The sequence below is a fragment of the Polyodon spathula genome, chromosome 24, assembly GCF_017654505.1.
Source record: "Polyodon spathula isolate WHYD16114869_AA chromosome 24, ASM1765450v1, whole genome shotgun sequence".
Taxonomy (NCBI): domain Eukaryota; kingdom Metazoa; phylum Chordata; class Actinopteri; order Acipenseriformes; family Polyodontidae; genus Polyodon; species Polyodon spathula.
In genome coordinates this window covers 20,926,720-20,951,567 of record NC_054557.1, presented here as the reverse complement: position 1 = coordinate 20,951,567, position 24,848 = coordinate 20,926,720, and the positions used below count along the sequence as shown (strand labels likewise).

At 39.2% G+C, this 24,848-nt stretch overlaps 2 protein-coding genes across 4 annotated transcripts; both read right to left on the bottom strand.

Annotated features, from left to right (window-relative positions):
* Window positions 1-1,300: 1,300 nt before the first annotated feature.
* Window positions 1,301-19,848, bottom strand: vwa7 (von Willebrand factor A domain containing 7). 3 transcript variants are annotated; one of them, XM_041225784.1, is made up of 17 exons: window positions 19,757-19,848; window positions 13,505-13,775; window positions 12,783-13,067; window positions 12,418-12,514; window positions 11,736-11,858; window positions 10,790-10,985; window positions 9,595-9,764; window positions 8,474-8,586; window positions 7,765-7,881; window positions 7,070-7,276; window positions 6,591-6,726; window positions 5,294-5,443; window positions 4,624-4,716; window positions 3,888-4,156; window positions 2,912-3,048; window positions 2,669-2,828; window positions 1,301-2,144 (listed from the first exon to the last, which is right to left on the bottom strand). In XM_041225784.1, exons 2-17 carry the CDS (start codon window positions 13,724-13,726, stop codon window positions 1,680-1,682), a joined length of 2,940 nt encoding a protein of 979 aa, XP_041081718.1. In that variant the 5' UTR covers window positions 13,727-13,775; window positions 19,757-19,848; the 3' UTR covers window positions 1,301-1,679. The 3 variants fall into 3 exon arrangements, with proteins under 3 accessions (XP_041081718.1, XP_041081716.1, XP_041081717.1); XM_041225782.1 differs by lacking the exon at window positions 19,757-19,848 and adding an exon at window positions 16,799-17,000; XM_041225783.1 differs by lacking the exon at window positions 19,757-19,848 and adding an exon at window positions 15,129-15,836.
* Window positions 19,849-20,723: 875 nt separating this feature from the next.
* On the bottom strand, window positions 20,724-24,842 carry LOC121298725 (valine--tRNA ligase-like). Its single transcript, XM_041225932.1, has 6 exons — window positions 24,834-24,842; window positions 24,407-24,613; window positions 23,107-23,218; window positions 22,581-22,753; window positions 22,043-22,192; window positions 20,724-21,350 (listed from the first exon to the last, which is right to left on the bottom strand). The coding sequence occupies exons 2-6, from the start codon at window positions 24,569-24,571 to the stop codon at window positions 21,282-21,284; spliced, it is 669 nt and encodes a 222-aa protein (XP_041081866.1). The 5' UTR covers window positions 24,572-24,613; window positions 24,834-24,842; the 3' UTR covers window positions 20,724-21,281.
* Window positions 24,843-24,848: the final 6 nt, after the last annotated feature.

Here is a 24,848-nt window from a genome sequence, read left to right as displayed (position 1 = left end):
TGATAATTGCACAAGGGAAACAGTAATTTCAAACACAAACTTTACATATCAATGTGTATAAAACATGTTCATAAGTAGTTTTCATTTTTCTTTTTTTCTAGTTTTCCTTTATAGAAAAAAAAAAATCATACTGCTGAATTAAACAAATAAGTAAACACATTTCTACAAAAAATAAATGAACAATGCATTCAGCAGTAAGAAGTTCTTCAAGCCAGTTTGTAGCATCTATAGCCAAAGCATAGGAACTATTTTGCACTGGAGGAAGGATACATTCATCCGAATCTAGTGTTAAGTACACATAAGGCTGTGTTATAAGAGCAATCAGGCTCTCTGGAGTGTCCACTATTGTCTAATAATTGTACTTCTCTGGTGGTTGAAGGCACACTCTGACAGTATAAGCCCTGCCACACCTTACTGCTTAGTTTTTCTATATTGACCTCCTGAACCCTCATTGATAGTCTACACGAGTCGAATGAAAAGACTCAATTCCCACGCAATGCAAACTTTCCATGGATCTTGGTGGTTCTTTTCCAGCAAGCCTTGCTGCTACGGTCTCATTCAATTGTTTACAAAACCGAAAGAATGGACATTAACAATTTGTTTGGAGATTTTTAGTTACTGAAAAAAGCAGGACAAGAATATTAAAGCACAGAGAAATCTGATCACCCCGGACGTGGATGCAATGTTTACGCCCACTCATCACTTGATTGGTCAATGTCGGGACGTACTTCTACCAATCCAACTTTGGCCCGCTTTGGGAAAGGGTCAGAAAAAAATCAGGGCAAGCTCTGATTGGCAGCCTATGTGGGTCAGCTAAATGAACAAGGATACGCAGTATTAACCCTTTGCAGTCATATGTCGGACCAGGTCCAACATTACAATTTTCCCTTTCCCATCCGATCTCGGACCCTGTCCGACATCATCAAAAAGATGTAAAGCACAGATCTCTAGTCGTTTTTTCTCTGAAAAAAGCCAATAAAACTTTTTAATGGCCGAGTGAGATCGACAGGAGCTGAATGAAACCAGAGTATCTCATAGCCTCATCCACTACAGAGATAACACGGACATAAAGGAGGTAGCTGCTTCTGCATCCAGCACTCAAAGAATATCACAGATATTTGCAGAGCTTTTTTGAGATGTTATAGTAATAAAATAATGACTTGGATCGCATTATTGAGGAGTTTGGTGATAAAACGAGTGATCAGGAGAGGATTTATTAAGTTTATAAAGAGGTATGTGAAAAATACAGCGAACAAGGGGTGGGGCTTGGCTGTAGATATAGTGCTGAGTGTCCCTTTGCGATTCAATGCCTTTTAAACCTGTTTTACTCTGAAAAAAATATTTTAAACGGCACCTGTAAAATAAACAGCACTTGTGAATATAAATTGGAACTGATGCACCCGACAAGCGCTGAATAAAGGACTGCAAAGGGTTAAGGTATTGGAGGCAGCAGGGTTTTGAACTGGGGCTGAGTGGTGCATGGAAATTAGGTATAAGTATCTTTTCTCCATAACACACAGTAATTGTCATTTTAAAGTTGGATTAGGATGTCCTTCTGTTAAGTTGCCCTTACAATAATGATTAATAACCTTGGTTGTGGGGAAAGAGAGCAAGATTAACCCAGAGGTAAAGACTGCAGTATTTCAGTCCACTGCTTAGATCAAATAGACCCCATCCCATCAGCTCACTGGCTGAAGCAGTAACCCTCCAATATGAAACAGGAGCATGGTAAAGAGAGTTTGAATCCTGGAAGCTGTCTGTATATACCCTGATGCCCTCTGCTGGTGAACTAAGATGCTGCAGAGGCCCTTATTGCCCGCTGCATCCCACAAGAAGAACTCTGCCTTCAGGGAACAGCAGTTTGAGGTGTAGGTGCCGACTACTTCAGTCCCCATGTCCAGCCCTGTTAGGTTCAGTCTGCCTTGACCTTTCCGGAGTTGCACCCCTTGTTTCCCAGGATCTCCGGTGAGGTTGAGCAAACCCTGGCCCTGCTGAAGCTGCATGCCCGCTATCCCAGAGTGCCCCTGGTCGCTGAAGAGGAGATTGGTGGACCAGGAGTTTTGACTGCAGGGTTTTTGTGAGAGAAAGGGGCAGGAGTCTCTCACTGCAGACTGAATACAAGAGGGTGGAAGCAGGTCGGGATTCTGTGGATAGAATGGAAGAGAGTAAGAAAAAGTAAGAACTATGACAGTGCCTCCTTCCTCACGCAACGTATTATTGGACTGCAAATTATGCATCAACTTTCAATTTTAATCTGGGCCAAATGAACTACAAAAGAAGCCCAGAATCCCTATATCTTTATTTAAAAAATGGCAAGTTTCACAGGACCTTGCAAAGAAAACAAGAAATAAGGAACCGTTTACTCTAAGAATATTTGAAACTAAAAAAAAATCATTAATGTACTGTAATCCCTGCGTATTTAATGACAAAGCAGCCTTCAACAATTCGGCAATATGTGGTAAACTTTCTCAAGCTTAGCAAAAAGAACACCTGATTCTGGCTGAAGTTGACTTACAATTTATGACACATAATATGGTAAGTCACCAGTACATTTATAATTCTCCAGGTAAGAGGGATAAGGGAGGGAGAGAGAGTGTATGACTGAGAGGGTGACAGCTTAGATATCACTATTGTCATGTTATAAAACACAATTCAAGTTCAGACTGACCGGATCTGCTACACTTAGATGCAGAACAGCAAAGTTGAGGTCACTCCTGTCCGCAGCCTTCACAGTCAAGCAGACAATGCCCACACTGCCCAGCTCTGCTCCGACTGGTGTAGTCAGGTCAATCCGCACTTGGGCTGTCCGGTTCCGAGCCACAAATAGCCTGGGAGCAGGGGTGGTGATACACAGTCAACAACGAACACCTTTATGAGTACCGGAATCGAAATGGACCGTCTCTCTCCTTACCGGTCAGGGGTCCATAATTTCACAAACTTCCTATCGTCTGTAACCATGACGATAAACTCCCTGGCAGCTCCGGAATTTGAGATGTTTACCCAGAGGTGGGCACTTTTCCCAGGATACAGGGGAGGAGCTTTGGGGACCTTCAATACAACAGCAGAGTTAGGACTAGAGTCCACAGCATCTGGGACAGTAGCAGCTCTCATTGATGTCACTTAACACTTTAAATACTTACCAGCAAAGGTGTCTGAAGAAGAATCCAAGGGTTGATGCCACCCTCCTTGTCACCAGACAAGGCTATTATTGGAACCATGCTTGTATGACACATCCTGTACTCCAAGCGCCAGTGCTTTTACTAGGTAAGCCACTTAGGACAATTTATAATCATGTCATACAGTCTAAAGGCTGCTACACATCTGGCACGATGTTGCAAGCGGATATGTGCAGTGATGCGACAAAATTAACAGAACCTATGCTTTTGATAAGTATCTTTCACACCACAGGCGACATTAGAGAGACACAAAATAGGATTGAATCCTATTTTTTGCAATTTCTTCACACGCCAACTAGGGAATTGACCAATGAGAGAACAGTTTCAATGCATGGTGTCCACCAGGTTGAAGCAAAAGCCAAAAACAATTCCAGAGCTTTATGATAAAGGTCATTACAGTTCTAATAATACAGAGATTGAAGACAATAGATGGGAGCCTGTTTCAAAGGAACTGGATATGCATGGTATGAATGATGTATTACTCTATATGTTAAAATATCATCAGTGAATATATTCACAATGTTCACATAATATTGACAAATATGTACCAGTCTTCATAGTCTTGTCAATAGGAAATTTGAATAGTTTTATTGATCTGGCAGTTTTCCAATCTGGTCATGTCGCTGCATATATAACCTGGTGTACAGTGACCTTAACACTTAAGAATATTCAAACAGAACGAGTTAGAAGATGCAGTACAAGAGAACATACTTGGATCAGTACTTGTGCCACATGGTTCAATTCTGCAGATGCCCGCTCTATGATGTTACCCTTGTTGTCATTTCCCGTAATTTTCACAGAGAAGGGTCGGCTGGGTAATGTTGCGACCTCACCAATGAACTCTCCTCCAGTGGCAGTAGCATTGAGTGTCACTCTCTCAAGGCTCTCCCCATTGGTTTCCAGCAGAGTCACATGACTTATTGTCACAGCGCTGTCAGTAGACAAGCCAGTGACTGCCAACACCAAAAAGATCGGGACACCTGTATCAAAATGGATTAAAAAAAGGAGAATGATGCTTTAATTTTCAGCTAACACCAGGATCATGAATGCATCAGCACTGACATATATATCAGGACCACAAACACTCCTCACCACCAAGTACATTCCCGTCACCTACATTTAGGGTTACATTTTTTTTTCTAGTCAAAAGTATTTTGTTTAACCCAATCCTGTTTTTCAATCTCATGAAACATTACAACAATTACAACAATGTTTCATTGGTTCAAGGCATACGGACAATAATGTTTCCCTTCCACAGGTATATTCACAAACCCATCAATCAAGACCCAGCCAGAAAAGAAACTAAATACAAAACAAACTAAATACAAACAAGCATATAGGTTGTCAGTTTCACATTTCCTCGTTTTGTACTACAACTAAAAAGATATAATGATCAATGCGTCAAACATTAATGCTTAAGTATTTCCCTTCCAGCCGATATACTGGCCTGATATTGGTCGACCTTCCAATCTGGAGAGCCCAGGGTGGCTGCCATTGGCTGCTACTGCAAAGTGGTACAGGAAGTCAATGGTGCTTTGGCCTGGAGGTGGACACAAAATAGACAATGCATTTTAAACTTGTAGTCTTTTGGGTGAGACTTAAAACCTAGGTCCTATTGTATGTGACGCTACAACAGCAGTTGATGCCTATTCACCCCATAGTCGCTGTAAATCGGTTTAGATAAAAACATCTGCAAAATGACAAATGTATTATTATTATTATTATTATTATTATTATTATTATTATTTATATTATTTATTATTATTATTATTAATAATAATAATAATAATAATAATAATAATAATATCATGCCAAGGTATGCCAAGCCATTTTCAACAAATAAATAAATTAACCACTTAGCCAGCAAACTAGTACAAAAAAGTAGCCAGCAATCTACTAAAAGCTTGAGGGATAAAGTCTCAAAAACAGCAAAAATGACTTGACTTAACTCATACCAGAATTTATATATTACTTCAAACACCATCTCAATCACTCATGACCTGCACTTGCATATTACAGAGCAGACCATCTTTTGGCAATAAAAGAATAAAAAAAAAAAAAAAAAAAAAAAACATTCAAAATCAAAATTTACTTGCACAAAAGTGCTGAGCAGATACCTAAGACATTCACCCTGATAGTACCCCGATTCACAATCTTCATCCTCCACTCGCCGGGGATTGGTGACAGAAGGGTGACTCTACAAAACTCCACAAAGCAATCAATCGCTGCTAAATTCCCACGCTTGTTGAACAGGTACTGGGATTCCCCTGAAACGAAAGGGAAAATGTATTACACCACGTCACTGATGCTGGCTGAACAGTCATGTGCAACCCTCATGTAAGTAAAAATGTATTGGTAATCATATGAAAGAAATGTTGAGCCAGTTTACTGGACTTGTTCATTGTTGACTTTGGCATAGTTGATAAGATAACTTTAGAATAACTGAAGTCATAAAGCATGTTGAAGAATGTATAGGGAAGAGGAAGAATGATAAACAATAAACCAGGGTAACCTTGTAAAATAGAGTAGTTAGTGGTTGGTTGCACTCGAATGGCATAACAGCTGAATTACTTATTTCTATTATAATTAGTAAAATAAATAAACTGTAGTCACGTATGTCCTAAGGCTACTAGAATATAAAAACCATGCATTGAGGTATACACAGACAAAGAATCTTCCAATACCTCCAGATCATTATGGATAATCAGTGTAGCGTCTGTGGCCCTTTCTCCAGGGAAGGTAATCTGATCAATTGCCTATCTCTGATAATAAAAGTGGCACATACTAAACATTACCGTTCAATGTAGAATGTAATGTGGGTATTTGAAACAAATATATGGCAAACATTGTTAAGATTTGAAACATAGCCTGGTCTCATCCTTATAGCACAACAAAGTAATTAATTCCTTGTTTACCTTAATTTTTAAACATTACAAAAGCATCCTAGTTTATCAGAAAAGAATAACCCACAGTACATTTGACATGATCAGAAATGTCTGTAACATGGTATCCCCTGATGCCTCACGAGGTAAAGGCTTTAAGTCATGCAATCCTGAGTTGCTGGTTCGAATCCTGTTTGACTTGAGTTGCCGATCTTGGCAGCGGGGCAATTGGGAGCACTGAGTTGGCCTTTGCTCTCCCATTGGTTAGGGAGGAACATGAGCTGAGGACCAATGATCTCATCATGCTTCAGGCTACCACAGCTGTCCAGACTAGCCAGGCTGCGTTGGGCTTCTAGGGTTCAGTAGCTTGGCAACATGTGCTGCTTATATTGGGTTGGTGAAAATAGAATTGGCTTTAAAGTGGAAACAGAGGTCGTCTGTGTATCTTCATGTCTCCTGATCTGTAAGCGAGTAGCAGATTTGCAATTCTCACCTACTCAAGTGTGTAAAATGAATTCAAGATCTATAGTACCTGAAGGGTTGTAGATCGTGAAATCCATCAACTCGCCTGAAATATGAATGATGATGTTCTTCACTGTAGGATCAACATAGAAGATATAGGGAGATGCATGATTGGGAGAATCATTCTCAATATGAAGTAGAGTTACCTGAAAAAAACACAGTTGCACATAACGATTACATTAAAGCTGTAGGTAACAAATGCAGACCTCTGCATTGTGAAGAACATTCGTTTAGGGTTTAAAAAAGGTAAATGCAGCCACAGAACAAAGTGGTTAAAACTGATATTGTTAAAATCACTATTCCAGCTCAGGTAGACCCTGGAATGTTGCTCAGCCTTTTTCGTAAATGATTGTGCTTGTTGGAAAGCCCTTGAAATAAATTGAAAAATGATGTCAACATTATTTGTCAAGGTTATCAATGTGGGCATCTCTACCACCTACTGATACTTTCTCACATGTGGGGTACAAAATAGATAAAGTGTGCTGTTACCCCAGCGGAAACAGTATTGTCCTGAATGAGGACAGAGACGTCTTGTATCTCCTTATCCGTACTGAAGACAGTCAGGCCTCCTGAGATGGCAGACAAATTGGTGTAGATTGAGAACCGATCAGGAGAGAGATACTCCCTCTTTCTCCTCCCAGTGCCTGTTTTCACTCCTACAGTCCTGCTGGGGTCCTCAGTGAGCAGAAATGTCACCTAAGAGGAAGAGAGAGGAAAGAGGTGGAGACCAAACTGCAGAACAAAATCAGCTACCAATGTTCATCAGTGACAATGTAGGGAGACAGCAGGACTACAGTGGCAATGCTATATACTAATGTGCCATGGAAGCATAAGGGCATGTAAAGTACAATATGATTCTAACCATACTCTTTCCAAATGATCATCTATGGCAATGCAGACAGATAGACAATGGCTTAGTTTACAATGACATTTGACATATGGAATGGAATTTTCTAGAACTGAGATACCATTATTACTATACTTTCTAGATTTTGCGTTTAAAGCAACTGGTTTTAGGCCACAGCAATTGTCGTTCAATTAAAGCCTGTGTTTTGTCTGCATCAGCTTCCAGTGACAAATGGAATCCTTATCTTATTGAAGAATAATAATTTTACTCTAAAATCTAATCAACAAAGCGTGAGTATCTTTAAAAATATATATATATTTAAACTGGGACGACTCACCTTGGATCGTTTGTGCAGTATTAGAGCTTCCACTGCATTTTGTAAATGTTTGTCTTTGGGAGAGGCATCAGTGAAGACAAAAATTTCAGAGAGAGGTGGGGTGTTCTCTAACGCAAGCTGTGAAACAAATGCAGCCAACATCGGGAATCAGTAATAAAAAAAGAAAGCTCTTGTCTTACATGTTCTACACTGAAATGTATCTAAATCTATACAGCACAAAAACAAACTGGTATGTAAGCTTGCTATAGTTCAGGGTGCACAGGACAACCCCCTATCTGGTGGAAATGGTTTAGTCCGGGTGAGGGATCAGACCGGATTAATCGATCACCATCCAACTCGCTCTGTGACGAGGCTCAGCATAGATCTTGGTTTTCAAAGTGATTGACTTTCAGAGAAGAAAACAAGCAATTGACTAATTCTCAGGTCTGTGTTTCTCAAATCCACAGTTTTCTGTTGAATCGCAAAAATATTCCATTAAAGGACTTGGTAGAAATGTTTTAATGTGGATTATTCACCTCGCCAACCTCTAGGAACTTGATCAGCTGAAAAACACAACTTAAATAACACTCTCAAACACACCCTCTTGCATTGTACTGTATCAAGCAGAGTATCTGCATGACATAACTACGTTACAGTTTTAGTATTTAGAGCCCAGCTTCTGTTTCACAGTAAGGATCAGGGAGAACGTTTGAGAGGCAGTAGAACGTACCTGTAGCGCTGTCAGGCACATCTCAGGCTCGTCTCCACCTCCTAAAGCACTCAAGCTCTCCAGGAGTTCTATGAACTGGTCTGGGTCTGTGGTTCTGTACAGCGGCCCCACACCTGTATCAGGAGCACGCACACAAGAGAACATCACATTTTGGGGTACCACTTTGTCTCTAATTACTATGCATTTAAATGTTACTTGGTAAATACACGTGTATTTACACATAATTACAATGTTAAACTGCACAGTTACAATCTTTTTTTGGACGATTGTGAACAGGCTGACTGTAGGGGTGACGTCAGGCCAGGAAATGAATGCAAGACACACAGCAACTGTGGGCGAAACTGAATAAACAAAATAAAAAGGTTTAACAAACACAAAAATAAAAAACACTGAAGAAACAAAACGGCACGGTGGACAAAATAAGTAGACAAACATAGTTGACAAACACTAAACAACAAGTACCGTGCTGGTGCTTCAAACACCATTATATTATTAAATTATTTCTCCTCTCGCTCTCTCCCGTTCTCTCCACACTGAAAATCCAACCCCGTCTGTGTGAAATCGGACTCTTTTTATGCAGCTGTACTGAGACTCGATTGCTAATCAATCATTCAATTGGAAACTCGGTACATCTGCATGTGAACTGCATTGTGCAATCCTTGTGCCTAAATACAACTATACACTTTACATCACCTGTGCTACATAACCCGCACTGATACCTACACCAACAATAACACGCCACATACAACATATAATACAAAATACACACAGGGGCAGGGCCACCCTCCCACAACAATATATGTAAGTATACATTGGTATCAGAAAATTTAGGGTTAGAGATTAGATTTAGGGCTAGGGTTAGGTTAGGGAGGTTAGAGTTTATTAGGGTTATATCGTTCAGAACATTGTACACATTATGTAAACTGCAACTACGCATAATAACGTTGTAAGTGCAAGTACACATGCATTTACTAAGTAAAACTATGCAAATACACAGTAATTAGAATCACAATGTAAAGTGTTATCCATTTCTGTTTTGCTGCTCTTAGCTAGTAATGGTCTTTGTAAATCTGGTCCCCCTGTGCATAGAACCTTCCACTACAGTGATTGTTCTCCATTACCTGGGTCATGGAAAGGGACTAGCACATATTGGGAAGGCTGATGGATCGTTCCTCGTCTGTCCAGGATGATTGAGTGAGCTCTCTCTCGCGCCGCGCTGATCTCGTCAAACATACTGCCAGTGGTGTCGATCACAAAGCTGAGCACTGTCTCCGCACCCACGTTCAACAGCCTGCCGAACAAACCGTGAACAGAGCTCAGAGCAGGGGTCTGCTCAGCACACACCATACCCTGAGAGCAAAGGAGGTGCGCCTGCTGAACAAAATCACATGCAAACACACAGAGCGTAGGAGAGAACTACAAACAAACATCAGAAATATAGCCTGCTCAGCAAAGAGAACATAACGGCTAGTTTCACAGAGCCTGATTAGCACTAGTCTGGGATTAGCTGATGTTAACATAGGTAACTAGTGTTAATCAGGGTCTGTGAAACCAGCCGAAAGAGCTTTACTCAAGAAATGGAATATGAGTGTAAGGACCAGACATCAGAGATCTCAAGTCTCTTGTTATATTTTGTCTCTGTGTATTGTACAGTATGTGTGCATGTACAGTTGTAAGGAAACTCAATCATTGAGGTATTTGTGTGTCAAGGAATGTACGCAACAAGGAATTAAACACAATTTAACACGTTTCCTTTACCAATTTCAATATTCAAAAGTCACGCTTTTACAGCTTAATCATTATTATTATACACAATAATGAGGCCACTAGTTATTACCAGAAATTAAGCAATGATATCAGTTAGCAATCTCTGGAAGAAGCATCAGACACAACGCTGGCGTGTGTTCATGGAGGATCCTGGTGGTTCTCGAATGCTCATCCAAGTGCTGCTGTTTTATACAGTCACTACACCACTGTGAGCAAAGTTTAGTTGCTGGTTTATCTCTGTGTGTCAGCAACATGACTTGCACCAGGTCAGGTGAGGTTAGTTCTACTCATTTTAATTGCCCCTTTCAAAGGCAATAAAACATTCTAGCAGCACACACTGCCCACTCAGTTATAAATGACAAATGTGTTGTGGCTCCCATTTGACCCATAATGCCATTCCACTAACTCTTTCATTCTCTTTATAAAGTTAAACACAAATAGCAGTCTTCTAGCTAAGGCTCCTGACTATATTGTAAAGGGGGAGCACTGTATGTGTGTGTGTGTGTGTGTGTCTATATATATATATATATAGACACACACACACATTACCTTATGAAGGCCTGGGTTCCCACTGTGTCCCGCAGATCTTGCAGCACACTGACAGTCGCCATGGTAGCGAGGTGGGCAGCTTCACCATGGAGATAGTGATGCGGCGAGAAGAAATGGGAGGTGCTGTCCTTGTTGATCCCGCCCCTTGAACTTTGATATCTGCTCTGGTCAAATATTCCCCCATGACTGCATTTACCTGCACACCAGGGGAAGAGTGCTGTGTAATTAGCGAATTATAGCGACTCCATGCAGGGGTGTTCATATATATTGAGGCATTGATATATATATATATATATATATTATATATATATATATATATATATATATATATATATATATATATATATGCCTCAATCCTAAAACTGTAGGTCATGCAAAACTTTTGGCCACAGCTGTGTATATCTGTGTGAAAGCGTAGCTGTGTAAATCTGTGTGAAAAAGTAGTTGTACTTCAACTGTTGATGAGAACCCAAGCCAGTTGTGGCAGTGTGGCAGTGTGGCAGAGCAGAGCTCTGTCCTTTATAAATTGGCAGTTATGGGGTTAAATTCCCCTACCTGCCTGGGTTTATTGTGTTCAGGTGGCTGGGGTTGATTGGAGTAATTGACGATCAATCAGCACCCAGCCACCTGACATAAAAAGAGGCCTCAGTGGCGCATTAGGGGGAGGAGGGAGTTGAGGAAGCAAGCTGTTTTTTTGGTTTGCTGGTTTGTGTTTTTGTATTTTCTGATCCAGTGAAGGCATCACCCAGCCTGGAAACCTTTATTTTTGTAAGTCTTGTTCTGTGTCTTTCTACTTGTGCTTAAATATCTCTGTTTTGGCCCTTGTGCCCTTTTATTTTGTGTTTAATTGTGAATAAAAGTATTATTTTTTTTGAACTGCAGTCTGTCTCTGGGCCTCTATCCACTCGCCAGCCTGTCACAAGCAGGCTTACTTTCATTTGTGTACCTGGTGGTTTTGGGGGGTTGTTGTTATAGTAACCAGAGGTCAGTAGTTTCTTCGTGTTGATTTTCTCTAGAATGTTGTCGTTGCAGGTCCAGTGATCACAGTCTCTGCAGGTCTGCATGTTCTCTAGGGACAAACAGTCAACAATATATATATATTTTTTTTTAAATCACAAAGATAAAAATTCTAGTACATCTTATCCAGATGCATGCTAAAGTCAGATTGATTTTTTTTTTTTTTTGTTTGTTTAGATACAAGCTTCATACTGAACATTGAAAAAATGCAAACTGAACTAAATATTCACAGTCAGCCTCTTAAACAAGCCTTTCCTCCATCTGGTGTTAAACCGTTTCCACTGGCAGAACTTAATCTCTCAAACTCACACTGATGGAGGAAGTGACATGAGTGTCCAATGCAAAAAATGAAGAGAGGCAGTTTAATTTAATCTTAGACTTCTTTAATCTTATACAAGACACTCTTGAAGAGTGGGTTGATGGTTATGTAATGTCTGGTTGCATCTGAAATTGTACACTGTGGAATGAACTAGCCCAGATGGATACTGAAACAAGATGAGATGAATTATTACACGCTGGTTACATGATGCAGAGGTACATGTGTCATTACATACTGGGCTTTATAGACCAGGGTGTCCTATAAAAATATGGCCTTCATAACATGTACCAACCTGGTGCAACAGGACCAATTTCCTCAGCATCTGTCAGAAGAGTGGAGTGGATCTTTCTGTATCCCATTTCCACCCAGTTACTGTGGCTGTAGAAATCCTGGGAGAAAATCAGATATAAATAAGAGAACAGTGCTGGGCTTCTATGCTTATGCTTTAGTTCCATATGCCACTTCTTGTGAAGGATTGTCATTATACCACATACAACCCAGTCTCTGTATTCTACCTTCATTCTTTTCATTACCTGGAAGATTCAATTCACTACCGAATGTTTAATGCCTGACCTTCTGAGATAGCCTGTACATTGAGATGTGCCTAAGTCCCTCCCTCTCTCTCCCTTTCTCTCCCCTGTAGCGCCCTCTGCCTACCTGTAAAGAGTGCAGCAGGCAGCCCAGTCTATGCCTTGCCCCGATCTCATCCCCAGCTTGGAGTGACTGCACTGCCAGACGCAGGATGCTCTGCAGCATGGCACTGGCCTCTTTCAGCCTCTCCGAGTCGAAGTGCAGCTGCGGGTCATTGCGTGTGGAGCTCAGAAAGTCCATGGCTGCATTGGCCTGGACAATCTCGCTCACGGCCTGCTGGTACTGCTTCGTGGACACAGTCTCTTGACCGCCATAGTAAGCTTTGAAAAGCTCACTGGCTGTGAAGCTGCCCTGATATGAATATTGAAAAAGCAGAGTTTAGAAAAACGGGCATGTCTGAAATATCAGTTATCCTCAAAAGTAAGTACCATAGCTTTAAATGTCACTGATCTGTAAAACTATATCTCTTAATGTTTGGATGGTGTTTGCGATCATTCTGAGCAATTCTAAAGCTCTGTTGCTTCAACACTGAGCTATTTTTTTTTTCTGTAAACCTGACTTTATCTGATGTTGAGTTTGTTTTGGGACAACAGGTTCAATGCCTGCCAATTATAAAATACTGTATATTGCAAAACACAACAATTGCATTGTTTATAAATTATGCTTTTTTTTTTAATTGTTTCATACCTAAAATGCTAGGTGATGCAAAATGTTTGGCCATAGCTGTACATATTTTAAAAGATTTGAAAATGATCTTTCTTTCTTTCAATGTTACTCATCATCAATACCTGGAATAGTTGTGGATCAAGAGTATGTCCTTGCAGATTGGGGGTTTCTTGAAAGAGATCCCTGGTGATTAGGAGAAGGGCTTCCTCTGTGATGCTCTGATGGGTGTGTGAATTCCAGGCCAGAGACAGCACCTTGGACCAGAAGTTAGGAAAGAAAGCCCTGGAGCCATGGAACATTAGGGAGCCCAGAAAGAGTGTGCGCACAGCCAGAGAGAGACCCATCGCTCAGGCATGGAGACACAACTGCAGCAATGTAATATCACTTTCAACTCTGCAAACCAGAAAATGCACACAACAAGTCTAAAGCGCAGCTCTCTAGTATACACTGAATTCTTATTAATTACAAAATAAAGGACTGTCTGCTTACATTTTCTGTGACCCACACTTATTCTGTTATTCTTATATCTATTCAGAAAGACTTGTAATCGAACATTTGACATTGAGAGAGGTTAATTGTCCAAACATTTTTCATTTAATCTTACAAGTTTGTTTTAGTGCTACTAAGCAGTTACAGAGATGCCTATTTTAAACTATGTTTAAATTTTTTTAAAACATGTTTTTTTAGCCTGTCGAAATTCCTAGAAAATAGAGAATCGTGTTCATTTTAGTTTCACTATGTTTTTAAGATTTTAAACAAATGCATATTCTAAAAAGGCTGTGAATTACTGTAAAATAAAAAAACTTTTGTATAAGTCTATTTTCCAGGTATTTTTAGGGGGTCCTAAAAAGAGGGGCATGACTTATACACTGGTGTGACCTATAGACTTTTTCCTGAAATTGTTGTCTCAAAAAAGGGGCAACTTATACATCGTTTTTTACGGTACTTGTGGTTATAGTTTGCATTTGCAGTTTCTGGTGACTCAAGCCATTGTGATCTATTTTGTCAATGTAATACAAATGATAACCTTACAGATGCTGGCACCAGGTTTTCAATTGTAAAGGACATATACTGTATAATTTCCATATCAATATTAATTGCATAATAATGCTTGCTCTAGAATACATAGTAAGGGTTACCAGATTTACAGAGTAAAAAAACAGGACTTTTCCCCCTTCAAATCACTGACGCTGTAACAGCTCTGAAGCAGTTAAACTAAGTATATAACAACACAATCATAATTTAAATCAGTTTGTTTGTATAATAATTGGCTGTGCTGTCAATGAGCTGAGCAAGCTGCTACAGTTTTATAACAATTGTCAATACAAAATAGCAAAACCAAGACGATTTAACAATTTTACTGTTTTTGACTGGGACATCAAATTTAGTTTTTCCCTTTTCTCTACATTGGAAACAAACCTGACATTGTGCTTTCCAAAAAAAAAAGAAAAAGGCTAACATTGACAGGCTGATGAACACACAGGTTAAAACATCCTACCTTAACACTTTCCCTGATCTGCTTTCTCATTTTTTGTTAGCTTAAACACTACTTTAATAAAATAGTTTCTTGTTACTAAACGTACAGGATTTATATCAAATAACAACAGATGGCTTGCTGCGTCCATTATTAAGCTGGTGAAAGTCAGTTCATGACACATGACGGAAAACTTTTACCACCTTACAAAAGCCTCCAAGCCATCTATTATTCTATATAATGCACTGCGTGTTCACAATCAGCTATCTCACCAATAAGAACGCTGGATTTCCCTCTATTGTGATTGGATTGTCAGTATAGCAGATTCCAATGAGCAGAGATGCAGTTAACGTGTGTTCATGGCTGGGTGTTGCTATAGCTGGTGCTGTGTGGGTGGGTGTTGACAGTTAGTACTCGTGGGAATCCCTTATCTCTGTCCACAGCATGTGTGTCAGCCTCCAACGGATATACCTGATACTGCACAGCAAGTCACACAGTGCTGAGCAGACAAGAAGGCAGCAACTGAGAAGTCAACAGCATGCAGCATACAGAAAAATAAAGCAGCTTGCTGACTCTGAAGTAGTCATGTTATCACCATCAGAGGGCGGTATGAATAACGAATATTTGTACACCCCTTTTTTTTTGTAACAGTCTTTCTTTGCATGCAAGTCTGTTTCACTAAACTTTAAATTTGGGGACAGAATATTCGTTTAAATAGATAAATTGGTCATACTTTGGTGTTTTGGACCATATATAAACTGTTTAGCATAATACAAACTATATCTACAATTAAATATTAGAAGCACAATACTTGCATTTTTGCTGATATGCCATATCTTGCTGCAATCCTAACTTGTTGCATCACATTGTATTCAAGCAGTATTACTGCACTTATTGTAAACTATGCTGTATTTAAATATTAAGCTTGCATTGTAACCCTGTACTGCCCTGTAACACCTGTAAGTTGTCTCGGGTAAAGGCCAAGACAGTCATTTTGTTTATATTATATTTATTTTGTTTTGGTTATACTGTGAATTCGTTTTCCATAGTTTATCATGGTTAGTCATATTTTCTTAATATGCTTTCAATACAATATGTTATATATATATATATATATATATATATTATATATATATATATATATATATATATATAAACACATATTTTTTTACGTTAAATTCATATTGATCAACCCTTTACTTGAACACAATACAATTCATAGAGTTAATGTAATATAGTAAGAGGATAGCAACAAGTTATTCATAAATGTCGGTGTTCGTAAAATAAACTGATGCATTATACTAGATGTTTGTTATTTAAAGAATAGTATATTGTTTCTAGGTTTGTATTATCTAACAATAAATTGTTTCATAGTTGTAAAGTAGGTGGCTTGGAGTCTTTCCAGGATTTTCAGCCTTCAAAGAAGAAAAGGTGCATTTTGAAGTGGTTTTGTTAGTGAAAGTCTAGCTGAAAATTGAATAGCATCTGTTACTTTAGAGAAATGGAATTAGTTGGGTTTTAGTAGTTTATAAATTAATATAGTAAAGGAAATAACTATACAACCCACAATTTAGATAATCGAGACTAACTCGTGGTAAGACTTTATTTAGGTATCCGTTATAAGTGATTATAAATAACAAAAACATAAACAATGACAAAAGTGTATAACTGCATTGCAAAAACAAAGCAGCAACACAATTGGTGAGACAGACCACAAAAGAGTATGTTATAACTGATTATGAACATATATAACAGTCTACATAACAGATACCTACGCTAGTGTAGTCAATTTTTCCAGGACACACCTCAGTGCCTTTTTACATATACATATATATACGTACTGAGACTGCATTTTCAAAAACAATCTTCTCAAACACGAATCAGCTATTTTTAAAACCGTACATAATAATAAAAAGAGTGTGCTAATAAATAACATTCTTACCCCTGGTCACTCCTTTGCTGTCTGTATCGCGCGCTGTCAAAAGGTCTCTGATATAAGACGGCTAGACCTTTCCTTTGTGGTTTCTCACTTCAGTTTTAGTTCTCAAAGTTTAGCTTTTATTTCCATTGAAGAAGAGCTGACGAAGGTTTTAAAATGAGACATCAACACACACACACACACACACACACACACCCCTCCTTTCAAAGGAGTGCAAACCAAGGAGTTTAAAAGTGAATTTCTTATCTCTTAATATCATAAGGAATGTTATTACTGGGCCCGCTTTAAGCTGAGGGAGAGACATGGGAAGGTGGTTCTAAGCAATTCCCAAATACAATCTTTAAAACCAGACAAGTCCTTCCAAGAAAAAAAAATGTTTATTTCTCAGAGTTTGTTTAATAACAGAACTACAGCTTCAGGCAAAAGCAAAAATATACTTGACTGCTTTGTTACGTCCTCATTTTATGCTTTATGGAACAAATCTCCCCCACATTTGTTACAACAGAATTATACAACTCATTCCGTATATTATTATTAGTATTTATTTTATTTGTTTTATTTAGCAGATGCCTTTATCCAAGGTGACTTACAAAGATTAGGGTGTATGAACTGTGTATAAGGTGCAGAGTCACTTACAACAACATCTCATCTGAAAGACAGAACACAAGGAGGTTAAGTGACTTGCTCAGGGTTACAGTGAGTGAGCAGGGATTTGAACCGAGGACCTCTTGGTTACAAACCCTTTCCTTTAACCACTGGACAAATTGAGTTGTTTTTGTGCAAATTCAATTTTATCCCTATATGTGTGCCAGACTGCCCTTATCTATATCAACACGCTGTGTCTGCATGCCTTGACGTTAGGGTGTCTGAGTCAGGACAACACCGAGAACATTTTAGAGAAATTGGCTAATCACAACTTGTGTCAGCATTTTATTTTAGTGCTACTTGTATTTTTCCACTCCAATTGCATTAGTACAGTTTTCTTTTTCTACACCCCTTATATGTGCGACCCCTGGAACAGCCAGATAGAAATGTTTTTGGTCAGATAATCGCTTGCTGTACTGTAGGTCACATGGCCTGACTCATGAGAGTAAATCTACTGTATGATTCCTCCCAGGTGATGATCTCATAACAGGATTCAGCACCAGAAACAGCTTTAAAATGTGTGAGAGATATTTGTACTGCAAACGTCTATGTTCTGGTAGAGTGGTTCTTGTGATACTGTATAGGCAGTCCACCCATGACATTAAAAACTCAGCCATAAAACTCGAGCAGACAAACATTTCAGCTACTGTGCGAGGGCATTTTAGGAATCTGTTTCTTCTTGTGTGTGTTGACTAGACTTGACAATGTTTACAATGTTTTTAACCTGAAGAAATTATATTGTACCCCACCTCCTTCAATTTCTTATTCCCCATCTAGCCAACTAGCCACTTCTGTATCATTGCAGCAACATGCTTTGACAGCAAGGACACTGCTGAGGTCACACAACCTAAGAAGTGAAGCAGTAAGACTGAACTTCCTTTAACCTAGCGCTGTAAAAGGATATCATGTTTTAAAACGAAAACACTTTACATGAAGTTTCTCTAATCACTGTGCATTTACATAGTAGTTACTCAGTAATTACATGTGTACTTACACACTATTACAATGTTATTAAGCATAGTTATAAAGTCATTAATGTGTAATTTCTTTTTGCACGATATAACCCCAACCCTAACTCTTTTCTGATACAAGTGTGCATTTGTATATATTGTACAAAAAATATTTACACATAAAGTACATTACAACTATGTGCAAGTGCACATGTATTTACTAAGTAACTACCTTGTAAATACACAGTAATTCAAAATACTTAATGTAAAGTGTTATCCATGTTTCCTATAACATGTGTTTCTTAACCCTTTGCAGTCCTATGTGGAACCAGGTCTGACATTACAATTTTCCCTTTCCAGTTCAATGTTGGACCCTGTCCGACGTCATCAAAAAAGCGAAAAGCACGGGTCTCTAGTAGTTTTTTCTCCAGAAAAAGCAAAGAAAACCTTTCAATGTCCGAATGAAACCGAAAATAAAGACGTATCTGCAAAGAGTATCACAGACATTTGCAGAGGTCTTTGGGGAGATGTTATAGTAATACAATAATTACTTGGATTGCAATATTGAGGAGTTTTGATGATAAAACGAGTGATCAGGAGAGGATTTATCAGTGTGCACGTCTATAAAGAGGTATGTGAAAAATACAACGAACACGGGGTGGGGCTTGACTGTAGATACAGTACTGAGAATCAGTTTGCGATTCAATGCATTTTAAACCTGTTTAACTAAAAATATATATATATTTTAAACAACGTGTGTAAAATAAACATTGCATGTGAAAATAAATTGGACCCGACACGCCTGACAAGCATTGAATAAATGGACTGCAAAGGGTTAAGTCCTCACTGGGGTCACTGTGTTCTGATCAACAAAGAACGCTGGAGCCCAGCAGCAGTTGTGGGAATATATATATTTACTCCACTAGCCCGGATAACACATGAACTTGATAAACTGGAGTACATTTTGACCTTGCATATTGGGTATAACATAACACAAGGCAAGAATGTGATAGTGTGTAGATATTGTTAGGTAAACGAGCAGAAGTAGAGTTCACAAAGTTCAGCTTCACACACAGGTAAGATTTACAAGACAGGCACTTGATAGTGTGGGTGAGACAAGCTTATCTGAATCCCCTCCGGACAAGTCCTTCTCCATACCGAGCTATCTCCCAGAGAATCAGTTAACTGATCCTTATCTGAACTTTGTTTAAAATTGGCTATAGATGTGCAACTTTGGAATACTCACTTGCAGGCAATACTGATCAAATTAAATTAGTTTCCTTACAACAGAAAGCTTCAAGGAGTGAGGAATCTTAAATAAACATCCTACCAAAAGCTCAAAAGTCACCCTTCTTACTCCACATACCTTTAGGACTGAGGGACATGCAGTTGTCTCTGAACCTTTGATCCCCAACGATTTCAGGATATGTATCGCCTCTCTCCAGTTTTACAAAGACTGTGCTCAACAGGCCCAGCATGCGATATAAATAGCGTGTTGCTCTTTGCCAATCACAGACTGCCCTGGAGTGACTGTCTATCAGCGGGTAAAATTACACCTGCCCTGTCCAGAGACCGAGCCATGCCGCTCTGAACAGCTCACTGCTCTGGCATGCTGTTACTGTGAGTGAACAAAACCATGGACCGAGAAGATGGTCACTTGCCCACAAGCGACAGGCAGAAATGAAACTACAGAACTTGTTTCACCTTTAAAATCTACCTTCGGGTATATTTGAAAATACTTGTCTATTGCCACGTTTGTATTTGCCACGAAACCCTGTGTGCTTTAGGCCCACTTGTGCAGTTTTGCAGGTTTTAAGGCTATTGTTCTTCATTTTTAATGCAAGCGCCTTCTTTACACAAATTCAGCATCTGTTATGTTGCTTAGTATTATGACATGTGATCAAAAAATGACCTTTCACTACATAGGTCACAGATGTGCAGTTTTGAAAGAAACACACACACACACACACACACACACACACACACACATTTATATATATTAGTTTGATAAAATTTATATTAAACATGCATTAAAGACCTACAGAACACAACGCATGGAATTGATCAACTGATAAGACTTCTGAAATTATTTAATTAATTATCTATAAAAGGTACATAGCAACAAGCCGAAACCCATTTTGTTCAGAGACAGATGTGTGATTCTGTTAGTTTCTGTGGTGTTGTGGCTAAGTATTTCAGGCAGTCTCTCACATGACAACCAACCGCACCACAGTGCTTCTGTCTAATCAAATCACACTCTGATCTGAATTCTGTTTGCCCACAATAAACCAAACCATCAATGCTTGGACAAAAAAAAAAAAAAAAAAAAAACATTTCAAATGTATTTGTTTTATTTTCTTAGCTCTTATAACATGCCACCTTTTTATGACTTCTAAATCAAGACTTTAAACTACATCTCTTTTAACGCTATTACAATGTAAGTGAAAAGGTTCCCTTATTAAGTATTGAAAATGCCCCAATATTAAAGTTATGCAACATTTCAAATATGAAACAGGACATGTATGATGCTTTGACCTTATTAAATTAATTCCTATCCTAAATCATGACCGAACAGTGGAAAACTGAGCCTTATCACGGACCTCATATTAGCACTTGCAACTAATATGAAATCAACTTAATTTCAACTATAACTTTGGGTTTAAAAAGACCTAGATTAATTTTATTACAGAAGACCAACACAACAATGCTTAGCACACTACAATTTTTATTTGAAAATGTTTCTCTTTTTTTTGCAAGGTGTATCGTTTTGCGCTTTTAGTATCTTGACCCAGTTGATTTATATATATATATGATTTTATGATTGCTGTGTACTTTCTCCTCCACTCCAGCAGAGGCGCTGTTCTCCTCCATGGTCCCTGGAAATTCTTTGGTTAGAGCATCCGTTTGAAATTTTCCACAGCTTCTTCGACTTTCTGCAACTCTGTCTCGCTCTGCTTCATCTGAAAAAACAAAGTAAAACTAATGCATGCAAATATAAAATGTGGTTTTTATCTCAATGATGAACAAAACATGGTCAACTGAATTTTTAGTTAAGACCCATTTTGTCAACTTTTTGTTTGCGTAGTTGCAAGTGGTTTAGACATTCCTATGCATGGTATTGTTATAAAATAATTATGATGGATGAAAATATATAAGAATCATTTTTTCTTTATTTCCCACTACAAGTAACAAGCAATAATAAGGGTTCTTATGTGACAGATACTTGCGTGGTCTGAATACTCAGAACTACCCTAACATCAGATATGCTATTCATGGGGGTTGGGGGTGGGAAACCAACAGTCTCCTGCAATCGTGAGAAACAATAGCGCACAGGTTTCTTGCACGCAACTCACATAACTTTGTGAGAAGTGTGAAGCCACAAAAAAAAAAAAAAAAAAAAAAAAACACACCTCAGTTGTCTAATACCAAATAGCTCTCAACAGCAAGAGATGAAAAACAGACAGACCTAGGTTATGAATATAATTAACACCCAACTGTGTGCACTGTTACTGGAATACTTAATAGATTTTATACACAAGAGAAAAGGAGACAGAAATAAAAAAAAGGAAACTGACAGAAAAAAGTAAAAAGTGCAAGAGAAAGAAAGCTAAATTACCATGAGAGTCCCTGTAGATCCCACTCAAAGCCTTACCTTCTCTGCGTCGCCCTCCTGCACTTTCTGTGGCACTTTGTCCCTGTAGTCTGCCTTCCCCATCCTCTCTGCCAGCTTCTCCAGTTGCTTCTGCAGCTCCCCTCTCTTCACATTGAGCTTGGAAATCTCCTTCTCTGCATCGATCAGACCCTGACACACACACACACACGTTTTCAACCAACCTACAGCATAATTGACCAAATCTTACCTGACCTCTCTTGCCATCACTTCATAGGTCCAACATTTTTCCTATACAATGAATGCAAGTGTCATCGTCAGTTTTAAGTCTATGTGCATCCTTGGATGATATTTGGTCATTCCTCGTCAGCCGTGGCATAAAACTGATAAACGCATTGCAAACAGACAGTGACCTTTAGTTCCCTTTACAGAAACCAAACAAATCCATTGTCAAACTTGAAACTTTTAGAAAATCAGTTCCAGATGTCAGACTTTAGTTTTTGACATGTTTGTTCAACTGAATCCGGACTTGCTGGCTTTTCATGTTCGTTGCCTCAGTGGAGCCCTCTAGCCCCCTCACCTTGAGCAGCAGGTGGACAGTGCACTTGTCAGATGCTATTGCGACGGCACAGCCAGCAGGGGGCTCCCCACTCTGCAGAGTGTTGACAGTCTGGGAGGAAGACAAGGTTTGGATATAGGGGCTGTATTGCTTCACAACAGCAACAGTCTCTGCATTCAAACACTGCAGGTAACCTGGCAACACAAGGGAGATAAGCATCAATAATAATAATAATAATAATAATAATAATAATAATAATAATAGACAAACACAATAATACACAAGCCAAGTTCCGATAGCCTAGGTATACAGTTGTACAGTGGTGGCTAATAGAAAATCATTTACCGGAAGCAAACTAAAATGGTTGTCAGGTTCCTAAATGTGGCAGGTAATGCATCAGCAGATGTTTGCTGTATTTAAGTAATTAACAAAAATATGTATATTTAATTTTTTTTTTTTTTTTTTTTTTTTATGGGGAACTACATATTACACAGTACATTTCACGGAAAAACTGGGTACGAGTTTCCTGCAAATGTCTGGGACTCACAGTCAGCCTTGGTTTTGGTGAGGTTATAATCGGCCCGCAGGGACCGGATGGTTCTGATGATGCACATGGTGAACTCCATATTCCTGTCCGTCTCCTCACTCCTCCAGCAGAACTGAAAATGCAAACAGGACATTTCAATAAAGAGAGAAAACGTCTGCTCCAAAAACAAATCAAACTGTAATCTTCTTAAATACCGTCTTCACATGTCATGTTTTGGTTTTTTTTTTGTACATTTTTAATTACTCCGAGTGGATATGTGGTCTGTTGCTCCCATGTGGACTTCTTCCCATGTTGATTTCTCTCAGCCTGCCTTTGCCTGGCTCTGAGTTTGTCTGGACAGCCCTTGAGCCTTTGCGGTCGTATGTCAGACCAGGTCCAAAATTACAATTCTCCCTTTCCTGTCCGACATCATCAAAAAGACGTCAACCACGGGTCTCTAGTCGTTTTTTCTCCGGAAAAAGCAGAGAAAACCTTTCAATGGCAGAGTGAGACCGACAGGAGCCGAAAAAAAGGGGCGTGTCTGAGCAATACACACAGCCTCTGCACTACAGAGATAACACGGACACAAACAAAGGAGGTAGCCGTTTCAAAGAATATCACAGACATTTTCAGAGCTTTTTAAGATGTTATAGTAATAAAATAATGACTTGGATCGCATTATTGAGGAGCTTGGTGATAAAACAAGTGATCAAGAGAGGATTTATCAGTATGCACGGCTATGCAGAGGTAAGTGAAAAATACAGCGAACAAGGGGTGGGGCTTGGCTGGAAAAGCAGTACTGAGTGTCTTTTGCAATGCAGTGCCTTTTAAACCAGTTTTCCTATGAAAAAAAAAATTAAACCGCATGTACAAAATAAACGCGCATCTGAAAATAAATTGGACCCGACACGACTGACAAGCGCTGAATAAATGAACCGCTAAGGGTTAATGACGGGACTGAAGAGCTATTCTCATTTGAAATCATGTGACAACTTTTTTTTTTAAGACCCACCTACTCTACATATTTAAATAAAGACAGAGAGTAGAGGAAGGCGAGATGGAGTTGAAGGGTTACACCGTCACGTGATTTGAACAGACTAAGGAAGGCTGTAGTGCCAGACATTCAGGCAAGCTCAAAGCCAAGTAAAAGTAGATTTTGAGAAAAAAAAAAAAAAAACTAAATTCTGGAACAAAAGAACCGAGAACAGCTCAGAAGATTGAACCACCACAATTTAGTAAGAAAAACGTGAAAGAGAGAGACCTCTGACCCCCTTCTCTGTACCCTCCCCCCTCTTGTCTTTTCTTCCCTCCCTGCGTTTACCTCGGAGGGCTCTGGATATGGTGTAACACAGATGCTGGGCGGGGCTTGCCCTGATCGCCGTGGTAACCGCTGGAAGAGCTCTTCGCTCACGAATGGCATCAATGGGCTGAGGAGGCGGAGCCCGGCGTCCAGGCAGGTGTACAAAGTGTTCCTGGAGACGCTCATGGCAGCAACATCACTTCCTGCGAACACTGGCTTCAAGCACTCCTGCAGAGATCAAAAGGTCATGAGAGGCTTTGAAACAGACAAGGGACTACAGTCTCAAGTCAATCCTTTTCACATGTTGTATAATAACTTGATATAATTGTATTAACAAACCTGGTAAAGAATGGCGAATTATCCAAATCAAACACCCAGCAAAATCCGATAGCCTAACCCTCAATCTTGCACAGGCACCGAATCCGTTAGACAGACAGACAGTATTTACCAGGTAGATGTCACA